The sequence below is a fragment of the Enhydra lutris genome, unplaced genomic scaffold, assembly GCF_002288905.1.
Source record: "Enhydra lutris kenyoni isolate GAN:26980312 unplaced genomic scaffold, ASM228890v2 scaffoldscaffold18, whole genome shotgun sequence".
Lineage (NCBI taxonomy): Eukaryota > Metazoa > Chordata > Mammalia > Carnivora > Mustelidae > Enhydra > Enhydra lutris.
In genome coordinates, this window is record NW_019154102.1 from 24,418,400 (window position 1) to 24,445,890 (window position 27,491).

General features: G+C 47.0%; 1 protein-coding gene across 4 annotated transcripts; it reads left to right on the forward strand.

Annotated features, from left to right (window-relative positions):
• Positions 1–715: 715 nt before the first annotated feature.
• On the forward strand, positions 716–27,491 carry LOC111148101 (ssemaphorin 4F). 4 transcript variants are annotated; one of them, XM_022504503.1, is made up of 14 exons: positions 716–945; positions 3,177–3,328; positions 3,988–4,047; positions 4,285–4,383; positions 9,032–9,125; positions 18,701–18,820; positions 18,921–19,072; positions 19,705–19,883; positions 20,099–20,246; positions 20,370–20,592; positions 20,734–20,843; positions 20,955–21,115; positions 24,848–24,906; positions 25,154–27,491. In XM_022504503.1, exons 1-14 carry the CDS (start codon positions 801–803, stop codon positions 25,762–25,764), a joined length of 2,313 nt encoding a protein of 770 aa, XP_022360211.1. In that variant the 5' UTR covers positions 716–800; the 3' UTR covers positions 25,765–27,491. The 4 variants fall into 4 exon arrangements, with proteins under 4 accessions (XP_022360211.1, XP_022360212.1, XP_022360214.1 ...); XM_022504505.1 differs by having other exon boundaries at positions 926–945; positions 2,551–3,328; XM_022504504.1 differs by lacking the exon at positions 4,285–4,383.

Sequence of the window (27,491 nt, forward strand, 5' to 3'; positions counted from 1 at the left end):
TAGATAACCAAAGATTATCTAGGGGATGAAAGAGGAGAAAGAAAAGACTACCTGCAAAGCTATAAATTGGAGTACTAAGTACTTGAAGAAGGAACAGGGAAGGATTGGGATGAGATAGTGATTATTTTCAGGCTCGTGTTTGTCTTGTCTGTAGAATTCCCAAGCGGATATATCCATATTAGTCTTTGTCCCTTGCTCTCAAAGGCCTACTCATCCTTGAACACTTAGTTCAGATGTCACTTCTGTGAAACCTTCCTGATTCGCTCAGGCAAAACCTAAATCTTCTGAGCATTTATTTCACGTTATTATAGCAAACATAAATCGCTTTGCATTGCAATTATCTATTTGCAGTTATTTGTTAAATGCTTGCTAAAATAATACTTTTGAGAAATTTGGTGTGTGTACCCATTACACACATATTTTCCCTATTAGTACAGATAACAGGCACTCGAGCTTTTGGAAGCCACTGAGCAAACCTGCCACTGGAAGACCTGGAGCCACGCCTCCAGCCCGGTTCCGAAGCAGAACTCCCACCTATACCTAGGCTTAACTCCTCCTGTACCTGGGTTGGGCTTCTCCGCCCCTTAGCTCCGCCTCCACCCAACCCCGATTGGCTGGAGGAGGAAATCGGCCCGACCATTAGTCCTTTCTTGAAGGGGCGGAGCCGGGTTGCGTTCTTTTCTGGCCGACGCAGGCCGAACCGGACCGAGGAGATCCGAGTTGGGCCGAGGCCGGCAGAGCCGCGGCTCTGAGCGCAGGTGGCAGGACGCGCCCCACCCAGCGGCCAGGCGGAGCCAAAGATGCTGGCTTCTGCCACGCTGCGCCTCCTGGGCTCCCTGCCACCTCCGGCCTCGCCCTTCCCGCTGCTGCTGCTGGCGGTGCTGAGCGGCCCAGTATCCGGCCGCGTCCCCCGCTCGGTGCCCAGGACCTCGCTTCCTATCTCCGGTAAGGCGTGGGCGCCCCCGCCCTCAGCCCTTCGCACCGCGCCCAGACCCCGCCTGCAGGTGCCCGCACCCACCTGCTCTCCCTACCGACCCGGGCAGGCGCAGTGGGGCCCCGCGCCGCAGCGCACCGCGTCCCGCGCCGCCCACGCCCCGCCAGGACCAGGGCGGGACCCCCACGCGGTGCTGCCCCACCGCATCGCTCCTCCGCTTCGCGCTTCGGCTCCCAAGCCACGCCCCGGTGGATCCCGCGGCCCTTTACTCGCAGAACCGAGAGAGGGTTAAGCCCCTCGCCAGGCAGACGCGGACGCTGAGCCCCGGGCAGGGGATGGGGAATTCCTGAGGTCCTCCATTTGAGTTCCCTCTCCCTTATTCTGTCTTCCCAAACGTACATCGATGTCCCTCACGCCAGCTTGACGCCTGTTCTTCTGCCAAACTCATTGGTCTGTCATTCAATTCAAGCCGCCCATCCTTCTCCAGCTCAGCATTTCCATCTGCTCACTTCTCAAATCCATTCCCTTATCATCGTTTATATCTGCTCGCAAGCTTTTTGCCCTGCTGGTAGCCCTCTTCTCCCTAACCCACTTCCCAGGCCTCTCACAGCTCTGACACAACTCCCATTCTCTGGACTATGATCCATCGTAACCCTGTCAACTCCTCAGCATTGCCTGCTCTCTACTCGTTCCCTACACTGAATGTTGGGAAACCGTTCAATGAGTTGATTTAAAATTCTGTTTAAATGATTTCTAAAATCTTCAGAAGGAGAAAACAAAGGAAGGAGATGAGGAAGAAGGCAGAGGATGCCACAAGGTTAGAAATGGTCCTTGGAGTGATTCACACTTTAATGGCTTTCTGCTGAGGTGGGCGTGAGCATGGCCGCTGACCTTGTTTTCTTCTCCCTGGACAATGAGTGTTAGCTTCCTGTGCAGACAGAGCTAGTGAAGCTGAAAGGACAACCTATTGGCAAAACCTCAGAAGTGGGCAATAGTAGTGTAGAGTCTGAATTTCAGACTAGTGACATTTAGGGTTGCTATGAATCCAGAAGACAAACTTGTGGTCAGAGACTGGGGATTTGTCTGTGCTTGAGCAATAGCCACAAGATAGAATTGAGGTTGCCTGGCTGGGTTGATAACCAGAAATTCAGAGAAGTCTAGATAGCAGAGTGAAACGGAGCTGGGGATATGCAGGGAATTTGGGTGTTCCAGGACTTACAATGAGCATGAGAGTATAGGCAGGTACAGCATAGACCTGAATTCGGGTGTGGGAAGATGGGGTGGGTGGGGCCCCATACATCAGCACAACTAGGAATGAATGGCTTGGAGCCATTCTGTCTTGAGGGTGGCTGAGAGGGCGAAGCACGTAGAGCTGTGTTGGTGCAGGGATAGGGGCCCCAGAGTGAGCTAAGAAGGTAAATTCATGCTGACTTATTTGTCATCATCTTTAAATAGAGTTTTGAATGATGATACGAAGTTTAGGTTTGGCCCAAATGGAGCACATGCCTAGGTAAGAAAGAAAGGAGCCATTTTGAAACATGTAGTACATGTCAGTTGCTTCCACATATGTTATCTCACTTAATTCTGTCAACAAGCCTGGTTGTTGGTGTTTACAGGTGAGGAAAGTGATGCTCAGGGCAAGTAACTTATTCAAGATCATGCAGCTGGTAAGTGACAGAGCCACATTAAACACAGGCTGGTCCATTTCCAAAGCACACACTCTTGTCTACCCTTTACCTCTTTGGGTGGAAATGGGGTGGGGTTGGGAAGGACAAGAGCAGTGGGGGAGACAGGGGATAGTCTCCTAAAGTGTTGGTGAAAAGAGTGAATTGTTTCCCTTCTAAGTAAAAAGAAGTTACTAATAAGTAATAATTTAAAAAAAAGAAATTGAGAGGGAAGTACTTACACCTTCTATAGGAATTTTCAAATTATGTATCATATTGCTGTGAATAGAAATTAGACTTAATATTTATGCTGTTATTTTAATAAAACATTCCATTTTTAGAGAAAAAGCATTTTTGACTGCATTGTGTGCTAAATATTCTGGCCTCCTCAGTCCTCTCTCTTTGGGGAGGTTTGATGGTTGGCCTGTAAAAGCTCTGTTTTTCACCCTCCTGGCTGCTAAATAAATGGTACTTGGAAGAAAACAGAAATTGAGCTCTTGAGCTTTGCCCTTGTGGACCCAACCCTTATGAAGCAATGGCTGATATCACTCTCCCCTCTCACCCTCTCTTCCTGCCAGAGGCTGACTCCTATCTCACCCGGTTCACTGTCCCTCAGACATATAATTACTCTGTCCTCCTTGTGGATCCTGCTTCCCATACACTTTATGTCGGCGCCCGGGACACCATCTTCGCTTTATCCCTGCCCTTCTCAGGGGAGAGACCCCGCAGGGTGAGAGATCAAAGTGGGGATGACCCCAGAGCATGTGATTAGATACATAGTTTTTTGGGATTGATGGGGGGGTGTTCATAATAACCAAATATGTAACAGTGGTGATGGTAGGAGGGGGAGTGTTGGTGAAATTGAACATAGGAAGAATATTCATTATCTTTGCTAAAGGTGACGGCAGAGGGGGGGTGACTGAGGAGGCTATGAGGGAGGTTCATGACAAGGGAGGAGGCCAAAGTGACCAGGTTTCAGGTCACTGTGGGCAGAGGAATCATTAGAATCACCTTTCTTTAGGGCAATAGCTTTTAAACTTTTTTGACCACCCCTTAGTAAGAAATATTTGATGCATTTGACCCAGGACAGGAAGTGTGTATTGTAAAAACCCTTTCTTGAAATAATATCTACTCCCCTATATGTGATACATTCTGATATATCCTATTTCATTAAAAATAAAAGCAGTTGATTTCATTACTCATTAATGGGTGGAGATTCCAGTTTAAAAAACAATGCTCTGATCAGTGGTGGTGGTGGTCGGGGTCGGGATGGGGGTGGGGGGCTCTGAAGTTCTCAAATTGATGGAGGATGTGGAACTATTTGACCTACCCTGACTTGGGAGGAATTTGGGGAGAATCTGGAAGCAACAATTACTTCTCCTTTCTCAGATTGACTGGATGGTGCCTGAAGCCCACAGACAGAACTGCAGGAAAAAAGGCAAGAAGGAGGTAGGTGTGAATGTTGTTCCTGTCCTGAGTGTCAGTTGAGATCTAGTTCCAGCCTCTGACTCTTGTGTCTGTCCCCTGCAATGCTCCCATCTCTAGGGACTCTAACGCCATGTCATCACCAGTCATCTCTGATCTCAGAGCTGCCTCTAACTGTCCCAGAGCTGCCTCTAACTGTCCTACCCTACCTTTCATTGTACCTGCTGCTTCTAATTCTCTCTAATCATCTCTGACCCCCAGGACGAATGTCACAATTTTGTCCAGATTCTCGCCATTGCCAATGCCTCTCACCTCCTCACTTGTGGCACCTTCGCTTTTGATCCGAAGTGCGGGGTTATTGTGAGTGACGGGTGGGAGGATGGGAAGGGTCTTCTGTGAGTGACCATGAGGGGGGGCATGCTTAAGGCAACACTTGTGCATGATACACATTGGGGGTGAGGGATGTCCTCACAGGGTGGAGCCTTTGTCTGCCATGGGAGGGGGAGGAGGTTGTCTGTAGAAGGTAAGGTATACAGAGTGTAGAGAGAGGAGAGATGGTAAAGGGAATTAGGGATGCTAACTAATCCCCGGAGAGGATAAATCTAGGAGAGACTTCAGAGGCCAGTAACTCATGTTTCCTTTGCTCTGTGTACACTTTGTCCAGGCAGCCTAGGTCCATTTCTTAATCAGCACAATCCATGCCTGCTTCTTTGTCCCAGGGCATGTGACTCTCTCTCACTCTCTTCTCCCACTTCCACTGCCAACTTCATTCTGTGTGGGCTGTGACCCTCTGCTCTCATGGCTTCTGAGGTCACTGCCCACTAATACAGTACCCGGATCTTGCCTTCAAAGTGGGCACTCTGTCAGTCACATTTTCTTCTGGGTCCTGTTCATTGCTGCTGGAGCCCTGGGCATCTCTACTCTCACACTCAGGCAGGCTTGGGACATGTGTACCACTGATCACCTCTAGGCTAGTCATGGCTTCTGGAGGTAAGGGGACTGGTGGCATCTCAGGAAGGTCTTGATGTTTTTGAACTCTCAGCTTTTTCCATCAGTTATCCAGCAGTCAGTCACTGGTCCTCTGCCAGCACACACTTGTGACAGGAACCTAGGATGAGTCAAAAGCCTCCCATGTTCTTTGTATTCAGTGGCTTTCCTTTCTGCTCCAAGGAGCAATAGGAGGAGTGCAATGACTCCCTTTCCCAGCCCTGATCCTTAACCGTAGATTCTGACTTACCCCTTCTGCAAACTGGAGCACTCCTTGCCACCTGGATCTCATCAGTGCATTTGTTCAAACCCCTCCTTATTGAGGATGACCCTCATATCTCTGGCTTTGAATGCTGTAATTTATATGTTTGATTGACCCAGTCAGTCCATCTGGGCTGCCCCCGAGTTTAGCCGGTCTTTGGTTGCGTCCTTTTCGTAATGTGGATGAAAGACTCTTCACTGGGTTGTGGATAGCTTCCTCATCTTGGGAAGCTTTCCAGTTCGGGGTGGTATTGAAAATCTCTATATCCCATCAGGTGATGTTGAGTGTATGGTTTCCTTACAGTTCTCACGAAGCTTGGGAAGTAGTGGTAGAACTACCCTTGCCACATAGGTCTTCTTCCGGCTTGCACACACTTGGGGACCCTGTGGGTATGAATACCGGCGCCATGGCTCAGAGACATCATGATCACTTTCAGTTAGTCTCCTAGAGCTTTCTCTTCTTCCTTGGCTCCCTGAGGGGACCCTAATGGTTGTTAGATTGTATAGACATAAAATGTTTTCTGTACATCCTGTCAGGATTGGACTCCTATCCATTCATGAGAAAATTCAACAACCAGAGTGAAGCACAGGGTCTGCCTTTGCACTCCCATGACTTTGATCTTGTTCTCTGAACTGTCCTACCTAGCAGGTATTTGAAATGAAAAACCATCCTTTGGTCAAAGCGTGTTTGTAGGAGAATATAGGGTACAGCTCCCTGCCCCTGAAATCAGCTATGTTAACTCATCAAGCCATATACAAAGACCGCCCTCTAGGCATCCTCAATGCTCTCGTGCCTTTACTGTTTGATCCTGCTACCTGGCAACTCCTTTCTGTTTAAGCAAGTTCTTGCCTTATCCCTAGTGCTGAACCTCTCACGTCCCAGAGTGATGACTTTGAGACCATGTATAACTATTACGTGCGAGCTTTGACCACTCACTCAGAGTTGATTGCTCAGAGAAACGCAGGTTCTTGCAAAAGGGAATTCAAGCACTGGACCCCCCCCCCCAACCCCAGTCTAACAATGTGGAGTGCTGCCATTCCGTGACAGCTCATTGGACATTGGAGGAAAATATTTTAGTTGGCTTTGTTGAGGGAATTTTAGCAGTTAACAGAGGAGAATGCTAGACTTAACAATAGCAATGACAAGACTTCCCGTTGTGTTGAAGATGTACTCTGTCCCAGGTGTGGTACTATGGACTTTACATTCGAGACTGAGTTTAGTTCTTAGCACTGCACTGTGATATTTAGGTATTATTTATATCCATTTTTCAAGCAAGGGAGTGGAAGTTCCAAGAAGTTAGACACCATGTCTAATGTGTAGCTGGCAGAGGCAGAGTCAAGATTTAAATCCAGCTATGTGTCATTCTGCCCCACAACCCTGTTCTTCTAATCCAGCCTGCAGCACAGAACACCTTATCTGGTTTCAGTGTCTTGTGACATTTGTTCTGTTTCATGTGACAGGGACCATCTTTTTTTTTTTTTTTTTTTCTTTTTTTCCCCCTAACCACCCGGGGAAGGTGCATTGTTATTCTCAAGAACTTTTCTTGGCCAAAGCCAAAGGATGGATTCCAGCCCTACAGCTCACTGAGAGCCTTCCTGCCTAGCTCTGTCTTTTATCTGGAGGGACTTGGCTTCTGCACAACTGATGATACAATGAGGAATCCCAACCTTCAGCAGAAACTGTAGCGGAGGGGTCTTATCCCCTTCAGACCCTAACTAAATGTCACTTTGACGAGACAGTAAGCATAACCTATCTAGTTAATAGGAGCCTCACTTGCTCAAAAATTATAAGCCTACATAATATAGTGATGCCATTTGGGGAAACTGGATGAGGACTCGTTTTTACCTACTGAGTTTTAAGGGGCTCATAGGCCATCTGTGTGAAGAAGTCCAGCTGCCAAGTGCAGACACAGACCAGAGATTGGAAGGCATCAAACTTTCAGAGAATTTGAGGAATAATTTGCACAGAAAGTCTAACTGGAAATGTAAGAATGAGTGAGGTCATTGGAGTATATGTGACGAGGACTAAGGATAGATTTTACATAGTTAGGGTCTAGAAAGGAAAATAGAAGCAACCAAAGGAGATAGAGAAGCAGCAATTAGATAGGGGAGGATGGTAGACTTTCAAAGAGAAGACAGACTATTTGAAGGAGGGGGTGAGCCAAAATTACCAGCTGCACCATAAAGATGAGGAAGATGAGGACTGAGAAAAGGGGTCCTTGGTGAAGCGTAAGGGGGTAGTCTTTGGCACAGGAATGGGAGAGCGTGATTTGTTTTTTGGGAATACCAAGGGATCCAGGTCTGGTTGGAAGAAAGTGTTCATTTTGAGCAGAAGAAAGGAAGTAATTTGGGCTAACAGGTTTGTATTCTAGGCAGCGGGGAGCCATTTTGTCAGTCTCTTGCTCAAAAATTTATCCAGGCAGTGACTGATACTATAGGTATATTAACCTGTGGTGTAAATCGCAAGCATGGCTAGGCAGTGTGGAGAGGAGGAGCTTACTGCTGCCTTTCTGGGGACAGGTAAGAAGAACCCTGGCAGCATGTTTTAATCTTTGTCCGAAGTGCCCAGGCATCTTGGTAATCTCTCACTGAGCTGTCATCCATCTCTTTTCTCAGGCTAGGCTGCCTCCACTGCCACACAGGTGGGCTGCTTGTGCCCCTGTGGGCTCCCTCATTCTGGAAGACTCTCTTGACCCAGTATTCCCTTTTTGGGGATCTCAGATCACACCTGATTTTAACGGGCCCTGTTCAAGGCTGTCTTGGTAAAACAAAACCGTATTTGTGGACGGTAGTTAGTAGACAAGTGGTCAGAATGGGCCCATAGTATACTAACACTCAGGGGCTAAGTGTGGTTCCTCCATCCACCATCAGTGTAATTGTGCTCCAGTGACACCATATGCCCTCCCTAGTGAACTGGACGTGTCGTGTCTGCCTCTTCCATGCCATAACTTCAATTCCTAACCAGCCTAACCATTAACTTCTCTGCCCGTCTCCAGTTGAAGTCAAACCTGGTTTCCATTTTTGGATATTATCTTGAAGGATGGCTTAGTGCTGGTGTTCAGGTAAGGTAATTTCTGGCTAGTCCTGGCGGATTCCTCCATCTTTCGCCTCCTGTCCAGGTCAGTCCTGCTGTAGTCGCTGAATGAAGAAGGCGGTTACTTGCCAAATCCTCAAATTCTGACCTGAGTTTCAGGTCTTCGCTAACTTTGCGGATTCCCTTCCCCCTTTCTATGTATCCTTGACTCTGGTCCTGTCCTTTATCCTTGGGGTAGGAGTAGAGGGAGGAAGGCCCTTCTCTCTAAGCCTCTGGGCTTCAGATGATCTTATATTAGCCTGCACTCTTCTTTACCCTTCCTAAGAATTCCAGCTGTCAGGAGGCCTGTTCTCTTCCCTTTGACCTCCCTGTCCTGTCACATAGTCCCCAGCCAGTTGCAAATCCTAGCATTTCGGAGGAGAGATCTGCCTCTCGGCCTCTTAGTGTCTTTTAGGACCATCCGTGGGGTTCCTTCAGCAGGGCATGTGGGTATTGGTACTAGGGGAATAGCGGGAAGAGGAATAAACTGGCAAAAAGGGGGATGGCAGAGATGGGAAATGCTGGAATGGGTGGGTGAATCAGAACAGCAGACTGGGAGTTATGGGATGGTAGCAGATGAATGGGAGATGAATGGAAATTGAGCTTTTCCTTCATCTGACCATCTTTGTAATTCTCACTATGAGCCTGTCCATGACCCTAAACCAATTGCCCCCTTCTGGTCTGTAGGATGTGTCCAGTTTCCAGCAGGTTGAAAGACTTGAGAATGGCCGGGGGAAATGTCCTTTTGAGCCAGCTCAGCGGTCAGCAGCTGTAATGGCTGGTGAGTGGGGAGAGCCCAGAACCTGTGGCTCCTTGCTGTAATTGCCTCCTTCCCCACCCCTGCTGTTGGGATTTCTGTGTCTTTCTTTCCTTTCCTTGCAATGTCTGTTATTCCCCTGTCTCTTTCTGGCCTTTCCTATTCTTCCCATAGTGCCTGTGCCCTCCTGCTTTTCCCCAGATTCTTCCCCTGGGTTTTCTCTAGAGTATGTATTCTCTGCACCTCTAATGTGAGTGTTTGCTCTGTTAACCTCATTTTCTTTTCTCATAATGCTCTCCCTCCCACCCCCATTTATACGAGGAATCTACTACAATGCATATTGTAATACATTTAGAAAAAGTATGGAGAAGAACCTAAGAAATCTTGTAGAATAGCACTGTCCAAAAGCACTTTGTGGGACAATAGAAATGTTCTACATCTGTGCTGTCTAAAACGGTAGCCACGAGCTACATGTGGCTCTAGAGCCCTTGGACAACGTGAATAGTTTGATGGGAGGAAGGAATTTGAGTGTCTGGTATCTACCAGCTTTGCACAGTTCCAGGGTATCAGAAAACCACTGCCAACAGTGTGGGATATTTCTTTCTAGCTTTTTAAACAAATGTGTGTGTGTCCTTGCATCTGCACTTGTGCATATAAATTTTGCTGGCCAATCCTTTGTTGCCCAGAGGAATCAGTAATCGGTAATGACTATTAAACAAATTCCTGCTCTTACTTCCTTTGACCAAGCTGTATACAGTTCAAGTGTGCAATGGTTCAATCACAGTTGGTCCCTAAATCTTTTCTAGAGAATGCGTAATCTTGCAGCAACCACAAAGTGAATTGTTTGTGTGGCACGTAGCCTATCTTTTAGGTCAGACTACCCCCACATACACCCTTCAAATTCAGTGAGAGTCTAGCCATTTTCTCACAACAGTGTAAAACAAACAGGTAAATAGATATTTTATGAGTGTGTGTATATTGTAAAACTTTTAAATGTCATGCCACATGGATTTAATTTTGAATTTTGTCATGAAACTTTGTATCATAGGCATTTTTATGCAATTAAAAATTTTTTTTAAAGATTTTATTTATTTGAGAGAGAGAATGAGCAGTGGGGAGGGTTAGGGAAGGAGGGAGGTAAAGGGGGAGAGAGAAGAGAGTCCCTGTTGAGCAGGGAGCCAATGTGGGGCTCGATTCCAGGACCCTGAGATCATGACCTGAGCCAAGCCAAAGACAGATGCTTAACCGACTGAGCCAACCAGGCACGCCCAATTTAACAATTTTTTTGTGAAGAAAAATTTTAATAATATGATGCTACCCTTCCTGTGAGCATTCCATAATTTAATTAAGCAGTCCCAAGTCACTTATATAAGTTTATTTGATTTCCAGGTTTATTTAGTTTACCTCAAAGTTTTTTGCTAATACCCATAACACTGTAATGAACATTTTTGTGCATAAGTTTTTGTCCTCATTTTAGATTATCTCAAGATTCCCGGAAATGGATTACTCTATCAAAGGGTGTGAACATTTTATGGCTCATTATTTGTTGCTAATTGAGTTTTTAGAAAGAGTGTACCAGTTTACACCCTAAATCAGCGGGAATGAGAGTGTTTTGTTTTTTTCTCACATAAATTTCACTAGAATACTATTGTTGTCACTTTGAAAAATCTTTACTAATTTGAGGCTAAAAAATGGCACCTTGTTTTAATTTGTATTTCTTTGAATGTTAGGAAAGTTAATATTAGGAAGTTTTCATATTTTAGTACTTATTTTTATTTCTTCTTTGGTAAGTCCATATATATATGCACACCTGTATATAGATCCAAATATATATTCTTGGATTTCGTAAATCCAAGAATACTCTTATTCTTGGGCCAATTATCAGATGGGATATGTGTTCTGATCTATATCTCTTCCTTCGTCGTTACGTTTGTCTTTAAGCTAAACCCTTCTTCAATTAGAGAGCAGATAAAAATTTTTCTTCTTACAAAGTTTCCCCCCAAATGTTTAACTCTTTGATCTGTTTGGAAGCTACTTTGATGAATGGCATGAGATGAAGATCTAAATTTATTTTTCCCAATTAGCTAATCAGTTGACTCAGCAGCATTCATTGTACTACTTTTTCTTTCTTTACTGACTTTTGCTGTTCATTATTGTAAAATTGATTTTTACCCATTCTTTTGGGCTACATTTTATGAAAAACAAAAAATTGAGAAACAAGATCTAACAGTGAAATTTTTTTCCTCCTTGTGGCTTTATAGAAAAAGTCTTAAAAACTAGCTATACAAATTACTTAGTCCTACAGTTAATGACTTCCCTTTTTGGAAAGTAATAAAATAACAAAATGAACATAAACTCTCAATCTGATAAATACAAGATTTGTCATTTTTATCATTCATCTGCAGTTGAAATTGATGAAACCTTGATTATAGTCGTACATGTTTGCATAGAAACAGTTTAGTTAGTAGTTTTCTTGGCTTTTTATCTAGCATCTTTGGCAAAACTCTGAGCCAGTCATTGGGTCATTAAGAAAGATTTATCAGTTTTATCGGTTGTCTCTTGATTCTACATAATTTTTTAATCAACAAAATGGCTTCTTAATTACAAACTCTAAGGTAATCAATTAACATACTTTCTTTATTTCAAGCAGTCATATTTATACTCTGTCTTCTGCACGTAATCTCTGTGTTCCAGTCAGCAGGTGAATTCATATTAGCATGTGGTTTAAGAACACAACTTTCATAAATAAGATCATTGTATGACAAAAGAACATTTTCAAAAAGGAAAGACATTTTTCAAAAGGGTTTTTTTTTTTTAAGGATTTTATTTATTTGACACAGAGAGAGAGATCACAAGTAGGCAGAGAGGTAGATGGAGAGAGAGAGGAAGCAAGCTCCCCGCCAAGCAGAGAGCCTGATGCGGGGCTCGATCCCAGGACCCTGAGACCATGACCTGAGCCGAAGGCAGAAGCTTAACCCACTGAGCTACCCAGGCGCCCCTCAAAAGGGTTTTAAATCTTTTTTTTTTTTTTCAGGTTGCCTTTCATCTGATAACTGATGGAAATGATCAGAAGTCACTTTCTAACTATTTAGAATGGCTAGTTTCTCCATGTCTCTTTCTGTCTTCGATCCAAATCACAGTCAATACCAGTATTATACATTTTCCTCTGAAGTTGGTACTTCATAGGGCTATAATTTAAATTTCTTTAAACTTGACCCAAGGACCAGTATTCAGTTGGAGCTTTCAGTGTTGATCTGTTATATCCTGCTGCCCCTTTGTTTTGAAAATAGCAGTATAGATAGTAGTGACAACATTATGTAAGAACTAGAACTTAAATTCCCAGTTAGGATTTATAAAAGTGTCCTTGAGGATAATAGAGGTATTTTGAATAGAAAGAAGAGCTTTTAGTAATGAAAATATTATTAGAATGTAATAGCAGAGTATTTCTTGTTTAAATTTTAAAAATTACAGTGTGCATTGTGGATAATTGGGAAAATATAGAAATATATAATGAAGGAATGGAAAAGCCAATTGTAATTCAGTTATCACCAGGTAGCCACTAATACTGTTTTCAAGTATTTTCTTCTACTGTGTTTGTCCATGTGTATATTTGTAATACATTGGCGTTATCACACATATGCCACTTAATTTTGTATACTGAACATTTTCTCATAGAATTAATTATTCAAAACATGGTTTTTAGTGATTGCATACTCTCCCATCACTTGAATTAGCACAGTCTATTCCCATATAATTATACGTTCAAAATGTAAGATAAATGATTGCTTTTATAAATATTGCTGCAGGAGAAATTTTTTCTCAGAAATGTTTATGTAAATCCCTTACACAAATCTAATTAATTACATATGAGTCCATCCAGAAAGTAGAATTGCTGGGCCAAAGAGTGTAAAGGTTTTTATGGTACTCAGTGGATCTGGCCAAATTGCCCTCCATTTAGTCCCGCCAGCATTGACAAGAGGGCCTCTTTCATTGCACCCTTGTCAGTCCCAGGGAATACAGTTAATAAACTTACAGTTGGGCGCCTGCGTGGCTCAGTGGCTTAAGCTGCTGCCTTCGGCGTGGGCCGTGATCCCAGGGTCCTGGGATTGAGACCCGCATCAGGCTCTCTGCTCCGCGGGGAGCCTGCTTCCCTCTCGCTCTCTCTGCCTGCCTCTCTGCCTACTTGTGATCTCTGTCTGTCAAATAAATAAAATCTTTAAAAAACAAAAAACATACAGTCCATTATGACCTCCTCCAGAGCCCAATTTTATGTATTTTTGCTTGCATCTCCATTAGTGAGGTTGAACAACTTTCCATGTGTTTATTAGTTACTGGCATTTATTTAGGAAAAAGCCTTAGAAATCTTGTCTTCAAATATGACATGTATTTGTACTGCGCTTAGATAAAATTAACATTTTCTCAGTGTCTCTTTTTGTACTGTTCCAGTTTAGAAAAATGCAGATAATTTGACGGTAATGTTCACATTAGCCTAAGAACACTGGCACTTCCTTCTGTCTCCTCTGGAGGGTCTTTGTCTTCCACTCATCCTTTCAAGGTTGGGGTTCCTTGGACCCCCTCTTAGGGTCCAGTTCTTTTCTCATTCTATGTGGTTGTGGTCTCAACCAGCCTCACAGATTTGTTTCCACTGCATTCTGATGCCTCCCAGACGTTATGTGGAGCTATAGACCACGTATCCAGCTGCCTTCCAGACATCTTCACGTAGTTGTCCCACAGATCTCAAAGTCAGCATGTCCCAAACCAAGCTCATCATCCTCACTCTCCTCCCCCAAACCTGCTCCACCACCAGAGTCCCCTCCTCTGAGAACACAGTGCTGCTACCTTCCCGTGTACCCCAGCTGGAGACAGCAGTCAGTTATCCTCCGTTCTCCTAGCAACATCCTGTAACAGATAAGGCTTTTATTGATAAGAGCAGGAGGAAGGAGTATTTGTTCTTTCTCTTCGGGACTCTGTCCTGTGTTTAATCATCTCTATTTGCTCTCCTGGTATCTTTTGATGACTGCATCTGCCAAGAAGCACTGCACATGTTCCCGATATACTGCGTGCTGCCGGCATTTTGGGGTCAGACCTACCTCTTTTTTTCTTTTTTTTTTAAATATTCTATTTATTTATTTGACAGAGAGAAATCACAAGTTGGCAGAGTGAGAGGGGGGAAGCAGGCTCGCCGCTGAGCAGAGAGCCCGATGTGGGATCATGACCTGAGCTGAAGGCAAGAGGCTTTAACCCACTGAGCCACCCAGGTGCCCCTTAGACCTACCTCTTAAATTCAGGTGTGTTTGCTCCAAGACTAGCATTCACACACTGAAACAAGACAGAAATACTGTGTGAACAACAAAGGAAAAGGTAGAATAAACGCCGCATCTCCAACTAGCTAATTATGTCCTCATCGTAGGCTGTTCTATAAAAAAAAAAAGTATCCAGCTGGCCTCATCCTTGGATAAGGAAATGGAGACTATTAGGCTAGGAGCTAGCTATCTTGGAAAGCTTTGACTGTGTGAAGAAAAGGGGGTGGACGAAGGAAGGCCAGGGTTTGTTTAAAATCCTTTATTTTTTTAAAGCTAATGAATGATTAATCCTATTAATTACATCTTCTTTAGAAGTGACTGTTTTGGTAGCAGAGTGAAAAATTGAAACCCCAGGTGCAGGGAAGTGCTCACTGCCATGATGTGTGTGAGGCTGTCAGTGTTGTTGCTAACACATCTGGGAAGCCTACGTCTCCTTGGGTGAGGAGAGCTCTATTCCCACTTTTAATTGTGATGTTTCTTTGGTTGTGATTCATCTTTTGTGGCTTTCAATCTTTTTTTTTTCCCCCTTGGTATTTCCAAAATGAAATATATCTTAATTTGGAGGGATATAAAAGTGAAAGATGGTAACTGCAACAAACATTCAGTGCGTACAAAAATGTAGAAAGGAGAAAATAATAATCATTGTAATTCCATTAATCAGAAATGTGTTATTAACACTGTAGAGCTGTTGCTCCTTCCCATCTTTCCTATGTCTGCAGACATATACATGTCTTTTAAAAGTGTAGGGTTATATCATACCTGATGTATTTTTTTTTTTCTAACCAGCTTGTTCACTGAATTCAGCACTGTGGGTATCATTCTCTTTTGCCAATAGCAAATGTGTGTTTTAATGTTTACTGAATTGATTCATTCAGTACTAACCTGCCAATGATTGCACATACAGGGATATTTTGTTATATGAACAATGCAACATAATATTTGAGATTGAGACCGTTCTGGAGAATCTAGGACATGTGGTGATGCTGTGTCCTCCTGAAACTGTGACTGTGATGGCTGCTGCTCCTTTTCCTTGGGCCCTGTGTGTGTGCATGTTTTACAAACCCCTTGGTACTCCTGGACTACCTGGAACCCTGCTGCTTCCCCCCAGAGTGTCTGACCCCTCCTGCTGTCCCTTAGTGTCAGTGACCTTCTGCTCTTTCCCTCCAAGTGAGTGTGCTCTTTGGCAATTCTGGGCTCCGGAGTTCCTTACTGACCCCGTTGATCCCGTAGAAACTTTTGGGACCTTTTACCTCCACTCGCTTTTGGGTCCTGACAAAATATTTGTTTGTAGCCACCCCCCACCACCACCCTGCACCAAGTCATGCTCCTAAATATTCGTGACTGTCTCCTCCACAGATCTCTCTCCATTCTCAGGTGTCCATGACACAGCTTCAGTGGCAGTTCTGATTGTAGAGTGTTTTGTGTATAATTCTTGTAGGGAGATTTTTCATCCTAACTCTGGCTTCCGGATCAGTTTGTGTTTTTTTTTTAAGATTTTATTTATTTTTTGGCAGACAGAGATCACAAGTAGGTAGACAGACAGGCACAGAGAGGAAGGGAAGCAGGCTCCCTGCTGAGCAAAGAGCCCGATGCTCAGCTCAATCCCAGGACTCTGAGACCATGACCTGAGCCGAAGGCAGAGGCTTTAACCCACTGAGCTACCCAGGCGCCCCCGGATCAGTTTTCCACCCACCTTGCAAGTACAGATGGTTGGCTTATTCCCTGTTCCGCATGCTGCCAGACCATGCCCTCAACCTGGTTTTGTCCTTCCTGAAGTACTCTGGGAGGGAACGGGGTGCTATTTTAGAGCCCTCCTTCTGGCAACAACTCAAGCATGTGGTCCCTGAGGTTTCACAAAGAGCGTCAACTCACCTGCACTGAATGGTGGCCATGTGCCAGGCCCTACGTGGGCTCTACGTTTGGATCGCATTTAACCCTCAGCAGGGCTCCGAGTGGAGGGTGGTGTTATCGCCCTTCTAGGTTGGAGGTTCCTGAAGCTTATTTGCCAAGATCATACTGCTTGTAAGTATTCAGGGTCCAAAGCCAGGCCTCCAGGCTCTGGGAACACTTGGATTCTTTTCACCATCTCCAGGGATAGAATAGTCTCCCCTCCCCACCCTCTAACCCTCTGCTGCTGCCCTCAGAGGCTTTCTGACCCTTTTTTGCTTTGTAGGAAGTATTTTTTAAAATAGTGGATATTTTTCCGGCACCTGAGACAAGCAAGTTTGCTCAGGCCTCTGTGACCCCAGGATGCTGGTGCTTCCTCCAGAGTGGCCCTGCTCTACCCCTTCCTTCCAGGCTCATGAGTCTGCACAGCCTGCGCTGGGCCTTCCCTGCACCACCTTGCAGCACACCAGTCTCTCTTGCTTCCCTAGCTTCCCGGACTTGATTTTCCATGTTGTCTTCAGTAGCCTCTCCCCTGAAATGGTGGTATCCCCAGGGACCTTTTTCTCACTTCCTCTTTCTCCCTGGCTGTCACGTTCATGGCCAGGCTTAAGCCTGACTCCCCAGTTGCCTGACTAGCCCTGTTGCCTGGGTTGTCTGTCTGATGGCCTTCCAGAGTCTCCCATCACATGTCCTGAAGGGACTTCAACCTCAGCACATTCCACATCTGGTATTCCCAACTACTTCCCAACTACTTCCTTTATCTGGTTCTCTCCTCTCATTTCCTGGCTTTGCTCATAGTATCACCCTCTGCTGTCATCCATCTTAGAAGCTGGAGATCTTAAAGACATTATTTTATTCCATTCTTTCACCTTTCATATTCAGTTGACTTTCAAATCTTTTTAATTGATTCGGCCTCAGAAATATCCCCCCAATCAAGCCCTTTTATTTTATTTACTTTTTTTTTTTTTTTTAACCATTTTCTTTCCTCTGTTGCTACTTAGTTCCGGTCTCCACTCTTGCCTGGAGTGTGTGAATGGACTTAACTAGCATTATCTTCTTAAAGCCCGAACTGGTCATGCTGCTCTCTTCTTCAAGAAAATCTGCAGTTTTCCCTCTTACCTGGAAAATAAAGTCCACATCCCATGGCAGAGCAGCCTCTTCACAGTTGGGTGCCCACCTTTCACCTCCAGCTCCATCTCCGCTCACTAGCCCAGCAGGTGCCTGGCCCCACCAGAGCTGCAGCCACAGGGAGCACCCCACATCCCTCAACATAGCTCCTCTCTTCCCCACCTGCTTGCCTTCCTCCCTGAAGTCCAGCCCCCTACCAAATTGCTCCTTCCTCAGACCCAGCTCAGATGTCACCCCTTGGGGGCTGGTCCCCCCACCCCGGTTAGTGGTAGCTGGGTCCTCCTCTGTGCTCCCCCAGTGTCTCCTGGTACCTGAGCCCACGTTTGTCTTCCAGACTTGAAGGGGGGCTCTTGGAGGCAGTGTTGTGCTCAGCACATGGCACAGTGGCTCAAACGTAGTGGGTGGTGAAGGAATGCCACTCTGTTCTCTCCAGAGTTCGTGGGAGACTCAGAACTCCTCCGGGGCTCACGACTTACTACCCCTGAGTTATTGTCTCCTAGTTGCATGTGAGCGCTTGTCTGTATTATAGGGTGGCTATAGGTGTCTTAGACTTCTCCCACAGAGCTGTACCTCCCCTTCCTAGTGGGGATCTGTGATTTCTGTCTTCTCCCCAGTCCCCACCATCCCGGAGCACCTGTGCTCCTGCACGGTACCTCCTCGCTGCTTCCTCTTGCTGCCTGTGCAGCATTCACGAATCCCCCAGGCTGGTGTTCCTCCAAGGGAGGTCCTGAATCACCCACATGAGGGTAACTCGGGCAGCTTAAACTTAGTTCTTGGACCCTCCCCTAACTCTGCTGGGTGAGAGTTACTTGGCCCGGGGGCCGGGAACCTGTGTTTTGATCAATTCCCCAATGGGTGCAGGTACACCCTAAAGCTGTGCCTGGTTCCGGAGCAGGGTCCACCCCCAGTCAGAAAGAGCACCAGTTCCCTTAGACATGTGCCAGAGTGGGAAAGCGGAAGTCAGACCGTGCATGCTGCAAAGTGAGCCCCTTCCTGGAGCGTCGTGGTGTCATCACAACGGTACAGGGTAGAGGCGGCCCAAAACCAGCCATGACAACAAACAAGCCAACAGACGGACAAAGCCTGATTCTCACCAGGGCAGCCCTTCCTCTTCCTTCCTGCACATCAGCATGCCGGCAGTTTTCCCTTAACACGGGTGGCCTTTCCCACCCTGGAGTGCTTTGTGTCTACGTTGACTGGAAATGAGATGCTGCTGTGTCTGCAACCCTTTGCTTCCCTCAGTCGTCTCTGACAGCCTGTCTCCTCCCTGTCGCCCTGCAGGGGGCGTCCTCTATGCTGCCACTGTGAAAAATTACCTGGGGACGGAGCCGATTATCTCCCGGGCTGTGGGTCGCACCGAGGACTGGATTCGGACAGAGACCTTGCCCTCCTGGCTTAACGGTGGGGAGAGGTGGAGGGGTGCTTGGTGGGGGACAGAGCTGGCTGAGGCTGCGTGGCCCCAGGCTGTGTCTGTGGTATCTGAGGCCACTGGTCTCCCCAGCCCCAGCCTTTGCTGCAGCCGTGGCCTTGAGCCCAGCAGAGTGGGGAGATGAAGACGGAGATGATGAGATCTACTTCTTCTTTACGGAGACTTCCCGAGCATTTGACTCGTATGAGCGCATTAAGGTCCCACGGGTGGCCCGTGTGTGTGCGGTGAGACCACCGTTCCAATTGTTTGTCCTCTTCTGCTCTGCCTGTCCTGTCTTTGCCTCTGTCTTTGTGTCTGTCCTCTGTCTCCTTTTTTCCTCTGTCCCAGCTTCTTTTCTGGGAGCTTGGGGAGTGTGGGGAAAGGCTCTGGCCTTTCACCCCTATAATTACCCTTATGACACACTGTCCCCAGGAGGTAGACTGGTGGAGAGGTCAAAGGCAGGAACTTTTGAGAGCTAGTCCTGGGTTCAAGTCCCGGCTCCACCAGTTCCTGCCTCTGTGACTCTGGGCAGGTCCTTTAGTGTCTTTGAACCTCCCCTGAGAGATGAGGATAGTAATGATCTCTAGCTATAAGGGTTGTTTTGAGGATTTAATGAGGTGGCTTATGGAAAGCTTGTAGGGCGGTATTTCATAAGTGCGCAACGAACTCAGTCACCGCCATTGTTACTGTGACCCCATCCAACCCCAGATCTCCTTATCCCCTGCAGTACTCTGTACCTCCATCCTTGCTTTTCTGTGCATCTGTCTTCCCATCTGTCTATGTCTGCCCTGAAGACAGGGAAACCTCTGTTGGTGTCCATATGCCTCCTACAATGTTGTTCTTCTAAAGAGAACTTCCCATGCACTTGTCACCCCAGGGAGACCTTGGGGGCCGGAAGACCCTCCAGCACAGATGGACGACCTTTCTGAAGGCTGACCTACTCTGTCCAGGCCCTGAGCATGGCCGGGCCTCCAGTGTCCTGCAGGACATGGCCATTCTCCGACCTGAGCACGGATCAGAGACCCCCATCTTTTACGGCATCTTTTCCTCCCAGTGGTGAGGGGAGCCTGGTGTGGGGGAGAGTTACGGGGTGGGAGATGATGGGGGATGGGTGCAGTGTCTGTGCTGTCTGCTTCAGAGGGGGTGGGCTGTCCCTGGAGCGGGCTTCATGGCTCCCTTTGCCTTTCTCATGGGTCCTCTTATTTGTCAGGGGTGAGTTGCTATTCCCTTGTTCCCTCCAAATATCTGCCTCCAACCTGTGACTCTTACAGGGAGGGGGCGGCCATCTCTGCTGTCTGTGCCTTCCAACCCCAAGACATTCGGACAGTGCTGAATGGTTCCTTCAGAGAGCTGAAACATGACTGCAACAGGGGACTGCCTGTCATGGACAACGATGTCCCCCAGCCCAGACCTGGAGAGGTGAGGGGGTAGGACGTCTCTTCACTTCACACCTGGGTGGCCACAGGAGAGAAAGGGCCCAATGAGGGATCACAGACACTTCCTGGCCCCTGGGAAACTGTCCCTGTCCTGTGTTTCCTCTAGTGCCTCACCAATAACATGAAGCTCCAGCAGTTTGGCTCATCGCTCTCCCTGCCTGATCGTGTGCTCACCTTCATCCGGGACCACCCTCTCATGGACCGGCCAGTATTTCCAACCGATGACCATCCCCTGCTCGTCACTACGGATACAGCCTATCTCCGAGTTGTGGCGCACAGGGTGACCAGCCTCTCAGGGACAGAGTATGATGTGCTGTACCTGGGGACAGGTATGTTTAACGGCCCAGCGAGGAGCCAACCCAGGGCACACGTGCTCCTGTCACAGAGCGGGTCCTGCGCGTACAGGTGTTAGTGTCACTAGGCACAGGGGCGGTTCTGTCATTCTGTCTGGCCACCTGTCTGCTTCCTAGAGGATGGACATCTCCACCGAGCCGTGCGGATTGGAGCCCACCTCAGCGTCCTGGAGGATCTGGCCTTATTCCCAGAGCCGCAGCCAGTTGAGAGTATGAAATTGTATCAGGTGAGTTATAGATTTGGGGGAGTGTGGTGGGGGTACCTCTGAGTCCAGAGCCGGTTTGTTACCCTAAGGTCTGGGAGAGCCAGTGTCTTCTTCCTCACTCTCTTTCTGTAGAATTGGCTCCTGGTGGGCTCCCGGACCGAGGTGACACAAGTGAACACCACCAACTGTGGCCGTCTCCAGAGCTGCTCAGAATGCATTCTGGCCCAAGACCCTGCCTGTGCCTGGAGCCTCCGGCTGGATGCGTGTGTGGCCCATGCTGGCGAGCACGGCGGGTGAGTGTTGCTGCGTCGGTCTCGTGCCTGTTGTCCCAGGGCACCGGCCCATCCATGTGTTTGTGTCTATGTCTCATCTGTCAGGGTACCTGGATCTTCGGTAGAGCATGCGACTCTTAATCTCAGCGTGAGGAGTTCAAGCCCCATGTTGGGTGTGGACCCTACTTCGTTTTTATTTTATTCTACTTTTTTGAGAGCGTGAGTCGGGGGCGGGGCGGATGGTGAGGTTGGGGTACAGAGGGAGAGGGACAGTGAGAATCCCAAGCAGGCTCCATGCTCAGTGCAGGGCCGATGCTGGGCTGGATGTCACAGCCCTGAGATCATGACCTGAGCTGAAATCAGGAGTCAAATGCATAACTGACTAAGCCACCCAAGCATCCCCAAGTGGAGCTACTTAAAAAAAAAAAAATTTTCTCATCTGTTAATGCTGCCCTGTGTGTGTGTGTGTGTGTGTGTGTGTGTGTGTGTGTGTGTGAGATTCTGTTTGTGTCACTTGTGTGTCCCATCTGTCAGTCCATACTGACTGTCTGGTGCTGCCTCATCCATGTCCTTGCCTCTCTGCTGGACCTGCCCTGACTGTGAGACTGACCTCCAGGTTGCCACACACTTCTCAGTTTTCACTTTACAAGAGCTCTCAGAAGTGTTTGCACTCTTGACTGTTCCCTCTGAACTTCCTTGCGATCCTCTTGCCTTCTGTGACCCTGCGTAATCCCGGATTTCCTCCCTCCCCCATCAGTCTATCTCCCTTACTGATTCCTTTTCCATCCCACTTCCGAATGTTGGTATTCCTTGGGGTTCAGTCCTTCTCCTTACACTTCCACACACTCTTGAAGTGGTCACATTCCCATTATCTTCAACGCCGAGTGCTGCTGACCACCACTGATGTGTCTTTAGTTGACCTGTGGGATTCCCTGCCTCGTGGTCTACCTGATAGTCCCTTGGGAGGCTTCACAGGCAACTCAAGCTTATCGAGTCTCAGCACGCACTGTTGTTTCCTCTTTCCTTCACGTGCCCTACCTGTGATTTTCATCATTGTAAGAAAGGGACCTCCATCCAAGCCAGAATTGCCCTTGCTGTCGTGCAGTTTGTACTGACTCTAGCTCCATCTGTCATATCCTCAGTCCACAGCCATTCCCCTCCTTCTCTGCCACTATCACCCTAGTCCAAGCCATCATCACTTCTGACCAGATTATTCTGGCAATCTCTTCACTGGTCTCCTTTGACCATTGGGGCATCCGACCATCTCTTTTCCCCTCAGCAGCTAGCTTAAAATTGTATGTCACATTGAAGAAAATCCCTGGCATTATACCCATCAGAAATATTCAGTATATATCTCTCTCAGGTCAGGACTCTCTCTCATTTTTTTCTTTTTAAAATTTTAAAAATATTTTATTTATTATTAGAGAGAGAGAGTGAGCATGAGTGGAGGGAGGGTAGAAGGACAAGCAGACTCCCCAGTGAGCATGGAGCCCACCACGGGCTCCACTCCAGGACCCTGGCGTCATGACCTGAGCTGAAGTCAGCGCTTAACCGACCGAGCCGCCCAGGTGTGCCCCCTGCCCCCAACAAGAACTCTGTTAAAAAACATTTTATTATAAGGGATTTCAAACATTCAAAAGTCAAAAAATACAATGAATTTCTATCATCTGTTGCTCAACTTCACACTATCAACTCCTGACCTTGCTTCACCAATACCCTCACTCACTCCCTGTTGTTTTATAGCAAATCTTGAACATCTTATCACTTTATCCATAAATCTGGCAGTATACATCTTTAACACAGATGGAATTAAAAATGAAACCGTATTATCATTATTATCCCATTAATTTAATGTCATGAGACATCCAGTCAGTGTTCCAATTTTCTAGTTTTCTCAAAGCCAGCGTATACTGTAAGATAGTTGCTGAAGTTAGGATCCAGACAATGTCCATCAATTGAAATTGGTGTTTTTCTTAAGTCTTTGACATTTTTGATGATATTCCCTTTGATGAAACTTTTTTTTTTTTTAAGATTTTATTTATTTATTTGACAGACAGAGATCACAAGTAGGCAGAGAGGCAGGCAGAGAGAGAGAGAGAGGAGGAGGCAGGCTCCCTGCAGAGCAGAGAGCCCGATGTGGGGCTCGATCCCAGGACCCTGGGATCATGACCTGAGCCAAAGGCAGAGGCTTTAACCCACTGAGCCACCCAGGCGCCCCTGATGAAACATTTTTAATTGATTGCTTAGAAAGTATTTTTTTTCAAACTGACTTTGATATTTCCTATTTTGAAGCCCAGTTAATTTACAGTATATTTGTACATATTACTGAACCACAAGGCTACCAAAGTTTTAGAAGTAAAGACTTTTTTTGGGAATCAGTTTTTCATTAAGAACTTTGATCTAGTAGTTTCTTTTGGGAGAACTTATAAATGCTATGACAAGGCAAGTGCTTTATTGTTTTAGTACCTATTAAAATAAGAATTTTGTTGTTTTTGGATATCCTGTGTACTCAGGGTCCCCTTAAGATATATGTGTTTGGAGGGTGTGAGGTATGTCTATATGCTAGTTTATTTCTTGGTAATACAGGAAATTACCAAGTTGGTACTTCTTTTTTTTTTTTAATTCATTTTTAAAAAACTTATGTGAGAGAGTGAGTGCATGTAAGGGGTGAGGGGCAAAGGGAGAGGAAGAAGGAGAGAAGCAGATGCCCTGTTGAGCGCAGAGTCTGAGGTGAGGTGGGTGGGGCTCCATCCTAGGAGCCAGAGACCATGACCTGAACCAGTATCAAGAGGCAGACACCCAACTGACTGAGCCACCCAGGCATCCCACCGAGTTGGTACTTCTATGATCTCTATCCTCCACACCTCAATTCATACAAGTGAGAAAAAGAAACTATGGAGTTCCCGTGGCTATAGCTGCACATATGGCCTTCCCATGTTCCTAGCTCTCAGCCAAACTAAGTGACCTTGGTTTTACCCAGAAGACTTAATGTATTTATACCAGTCTTGGAGCTCATTTCAGGGATCTTAATTCATGTGGAAGGCATTTACACTCAAATGGAGTCTATCTTTGCTTGAGGCTTTTGTGTGTTCAGATAGAACTTGATCTCCACTGATAGCTTGGGGAAGGTCTCCCTCTGGGGAGTGGTGACAGGGAGTTCGGAGTGGGCAGTCTGCCTTGCTGTCAGGCACAGTTCACACATATCCTGGAAGTACCAGGATTGTGTTGTTTGAAGCAGGTGTTGGAGAGAGAAATTTCCTCCATAGAGAAGAGCAGCCTTTATGAAACAAAAAGTCATCTCCCTGACCCTCATAGAATTTTGATTAACTTTTATAGAAAAGAAGTTTTCTCTCTTAATAGAAAACAGGTTAACTGTAGTTTTTATGTTTTTTTTTCTTCCCCAGAGAAATCCTGTGGTTATAGATACCCAAATACATTTCATAGAACACTAGTATGCATTTTTTAAAAGCGCCCTCCAAACACCTTTCCAACAGACTTACTGCAAATTTAATTCTCTGTGGTCTGCTGGAAATATGTCTAGAATTGACTTGGCAAGTGTCACGAATAGTCAAGGAGATATTGGGGGGAAATTTTACATATTTTACATTAAGAGAAAGTTGACTGATAGTTTCAGGAGTGATTTATGAGATGATGGGAGCTGTGATTTCATTCTGTTACTGAATGTTCATTGGTACTGAGGAAATCAGAAGGGGATACTGGCACTGGATTTACCAAGTATTCTCTTCTATACAGGCTGGTCCAAGACATAGAGTCAGCAGATGTGTCTTCTTTGTGTCCCAAAGAGCCGGGAGGTCTGTATGGTTTAGGGGAATGTGGGTGGAGTGGGTGAAGGGGGCTAGAATGCTGTCCATTTGGGACCCACTTTAAAAATTGGAAGATATGGCAGCCAGTGACTTATGGTCTTACTGTCTTTGGGCATCTCCTTTGTATCTTTGTCCCCACGGCCCCTACTTGGGTCTGATACCATGCCATCATTTACCGTATTACAGCCCAGCCAGTAGCATTACCGCCTTTCGTGTCTCTGCTCTCTCTCCGCAGAACGCCCGGTAGTATTTGAAGTTCCTGTGGCTACAGCGGCACACGTGGTCTTGCCATGTTCCCCAAGTTCGGCATGGGCGTCCTGTGTGTGGCACCAGCCTGGTGGGGTGACTGCACTTCCCCCCCGGCGGGATGGGCTGGAGGTGGTAGTAACCCCAGGCGCCCTGGGTGCTTACGCCTGCGAATGTCAGGAGGGGGGCGCGGCCCGTGTGGTGGCTGCTTACAGCTTGGTGTGGGGCAGCCAGCGGGGTCCCCCAAGTCAGGCCCACACAGTGGGTGCTGGACTGGCCGGCTTTCTTCTGGGGGTTCTTGCAGCATCGCTGACTCTTCTTCTGATTGGCCGGCGTCAGCAGCGACGGCGACAGAGGGAGCTTCTGGCTAGAGACAAGGTGGGCTTGGATCTGGGGGCACCCCCGTCTGGGACCACGAGTTACAGCCAGGACCCTCCCTCACCTTCTCCCGAAGATGAGCGGCTGCCCCTGGCCTTGGCCAAGAGGGGCAGTGGCTTTGGTGGCTTCCCTCCACCCTTCCTGCTCGATCCTTGTCCGAGCCCAGCCCACATTCGGCTTACTGGGGCTCCTCTAGCCACATGTGATGAAACATCCATCTAGGGCAAGTGACTGCTAGTGCACGGGTGACCACTGGAGGGGGATGACCATTGAGATGCTGGGGGTACTGAGCCTGGAAGATGGTCATGGGCTATGAGTCCTCTTTGGTCTTTGCATCATCACTTAGACTGGTGTCTGCCCTCTCTGGGCCTGGCTGGGCTCGGGGCCAGGCCTGTGCTGATCTCCTGATTCTCATGAGAGATCAGAGCTGCTGTCTCCCGTGAATCAGGACTTTTCCCACTTCTGCCCTCTGATCCGCCGCAGCTCCTTCGGCCTTGGCTCCCTATCTCGGCCCGTTACTTCGAGGTTGGGGAATGGGCCGTAGCTTTGACTTTGCCTTCTGGTGGGTCCTGGCGGGAAGGAAGAGCGCTAGAGGCGGTGGGGCCTAGTGTGCATTAAGTTCTTTTGTTCATTCTCTTAGTTTATGGGATTCTCTGTGGGGAGTGCATGATCCCCATGTTGCAAAATGAAATCTCTGCCCTGAGATGTCCCCCAACCCAGTTGTCCTTCCATGAAAGTGAGTGTCAGTATGCAAGTGTTTGTGGAAGGCCTGGCCACACGCGCATGCAGGACTGGGCTGGTGCTCAGGTGTACCCCTGGGGTTCAGACCCAGTGCTCAGGTATATCCCGGGGGGTCAGATGGGGGAAGGTGGGAATGAGGCATTGCCTGCAGAACTTCAGACCCTGTAGCCAGTGAAGGAATGGCTTTTCTTTCTAAAAAGAAACAAACCACCACCCGGGCCCCATCACCTATAACCCTTCTCTTGAGTAGAGGAAAAACTCGCAAAGTGACCTTTTGGGCGGGAGGGACAGCGGTACGCGTGACCCAGTCATTCTCTTTGTTTTTGCCTCCCGGCTGCCACCACTGCCACACACAGCTGTTCTTTCTCTTTGGCTCCCGTTAAAAAGACTTCACAACCTTCTAAGTATTAAGGGACAACAAAAGGGGAACAGTCATAGGAAATTCAAGTTGCATAAAAATAGGTTTGTATCAGTGACTTTACTCAGGTTGACACCCTTGCCCTAAGTCAGAAGTTCTCCACCTGGGGTCCATGGACTTCCTGAAATCGTATGCAAAATGTTGTCCGTACATGTGAGTCTGTATTTTTATGGGGGATGGGGTGGGTGGGTATGGTTTTCATCAGCTTCTCAAGGCCTTAACCAAGTTAAAGGACTGTGCCTCGAGGTCGCCACCCAGTGGTCAAGATGAGGGAGTGCCAGTCAGCGGCAGTTCTTCCAGCCCTACCTGTGGTCAGCCCTGGGACTCGCAGCTGCTGGATGCCCTCTTGTTTCTCCGGGTCTTGGAAGCTGGGCTCTGCGTGTATTTGAAGATACTATCAACTACTATCAAACATAAAGACCTCTTCCTGCTTCACAGCTCCCAGATGCTCTAGGCTTCTGCTCGGTTCTGGTCTTGGCCCGTGTATGTGCCTCGTTCATCCCTGGTGAGGGACCCCCGCCCTGAGCTCCAGTGAATGATCCAACCCCTCCCAGTTGAAGTTTTTGGCTCTACTCCTTGGCAGCAACCTGTGAACTATTCAAAAGAGTCCCCTTGGGTTGGAATTACCAGCGGCTTTGCCACTAATACGTGTATGATTTTCAGCAAGTGATCTAATGTAGGAACACTGGTTTGTTCAGCTGTAAAATGGGGATAGTAATACCTACCTCGGGGTTGCTGCAAGGACTGAATGGGAAGACATGTAAACAATAAAGCAGTGTCTACACCAGTA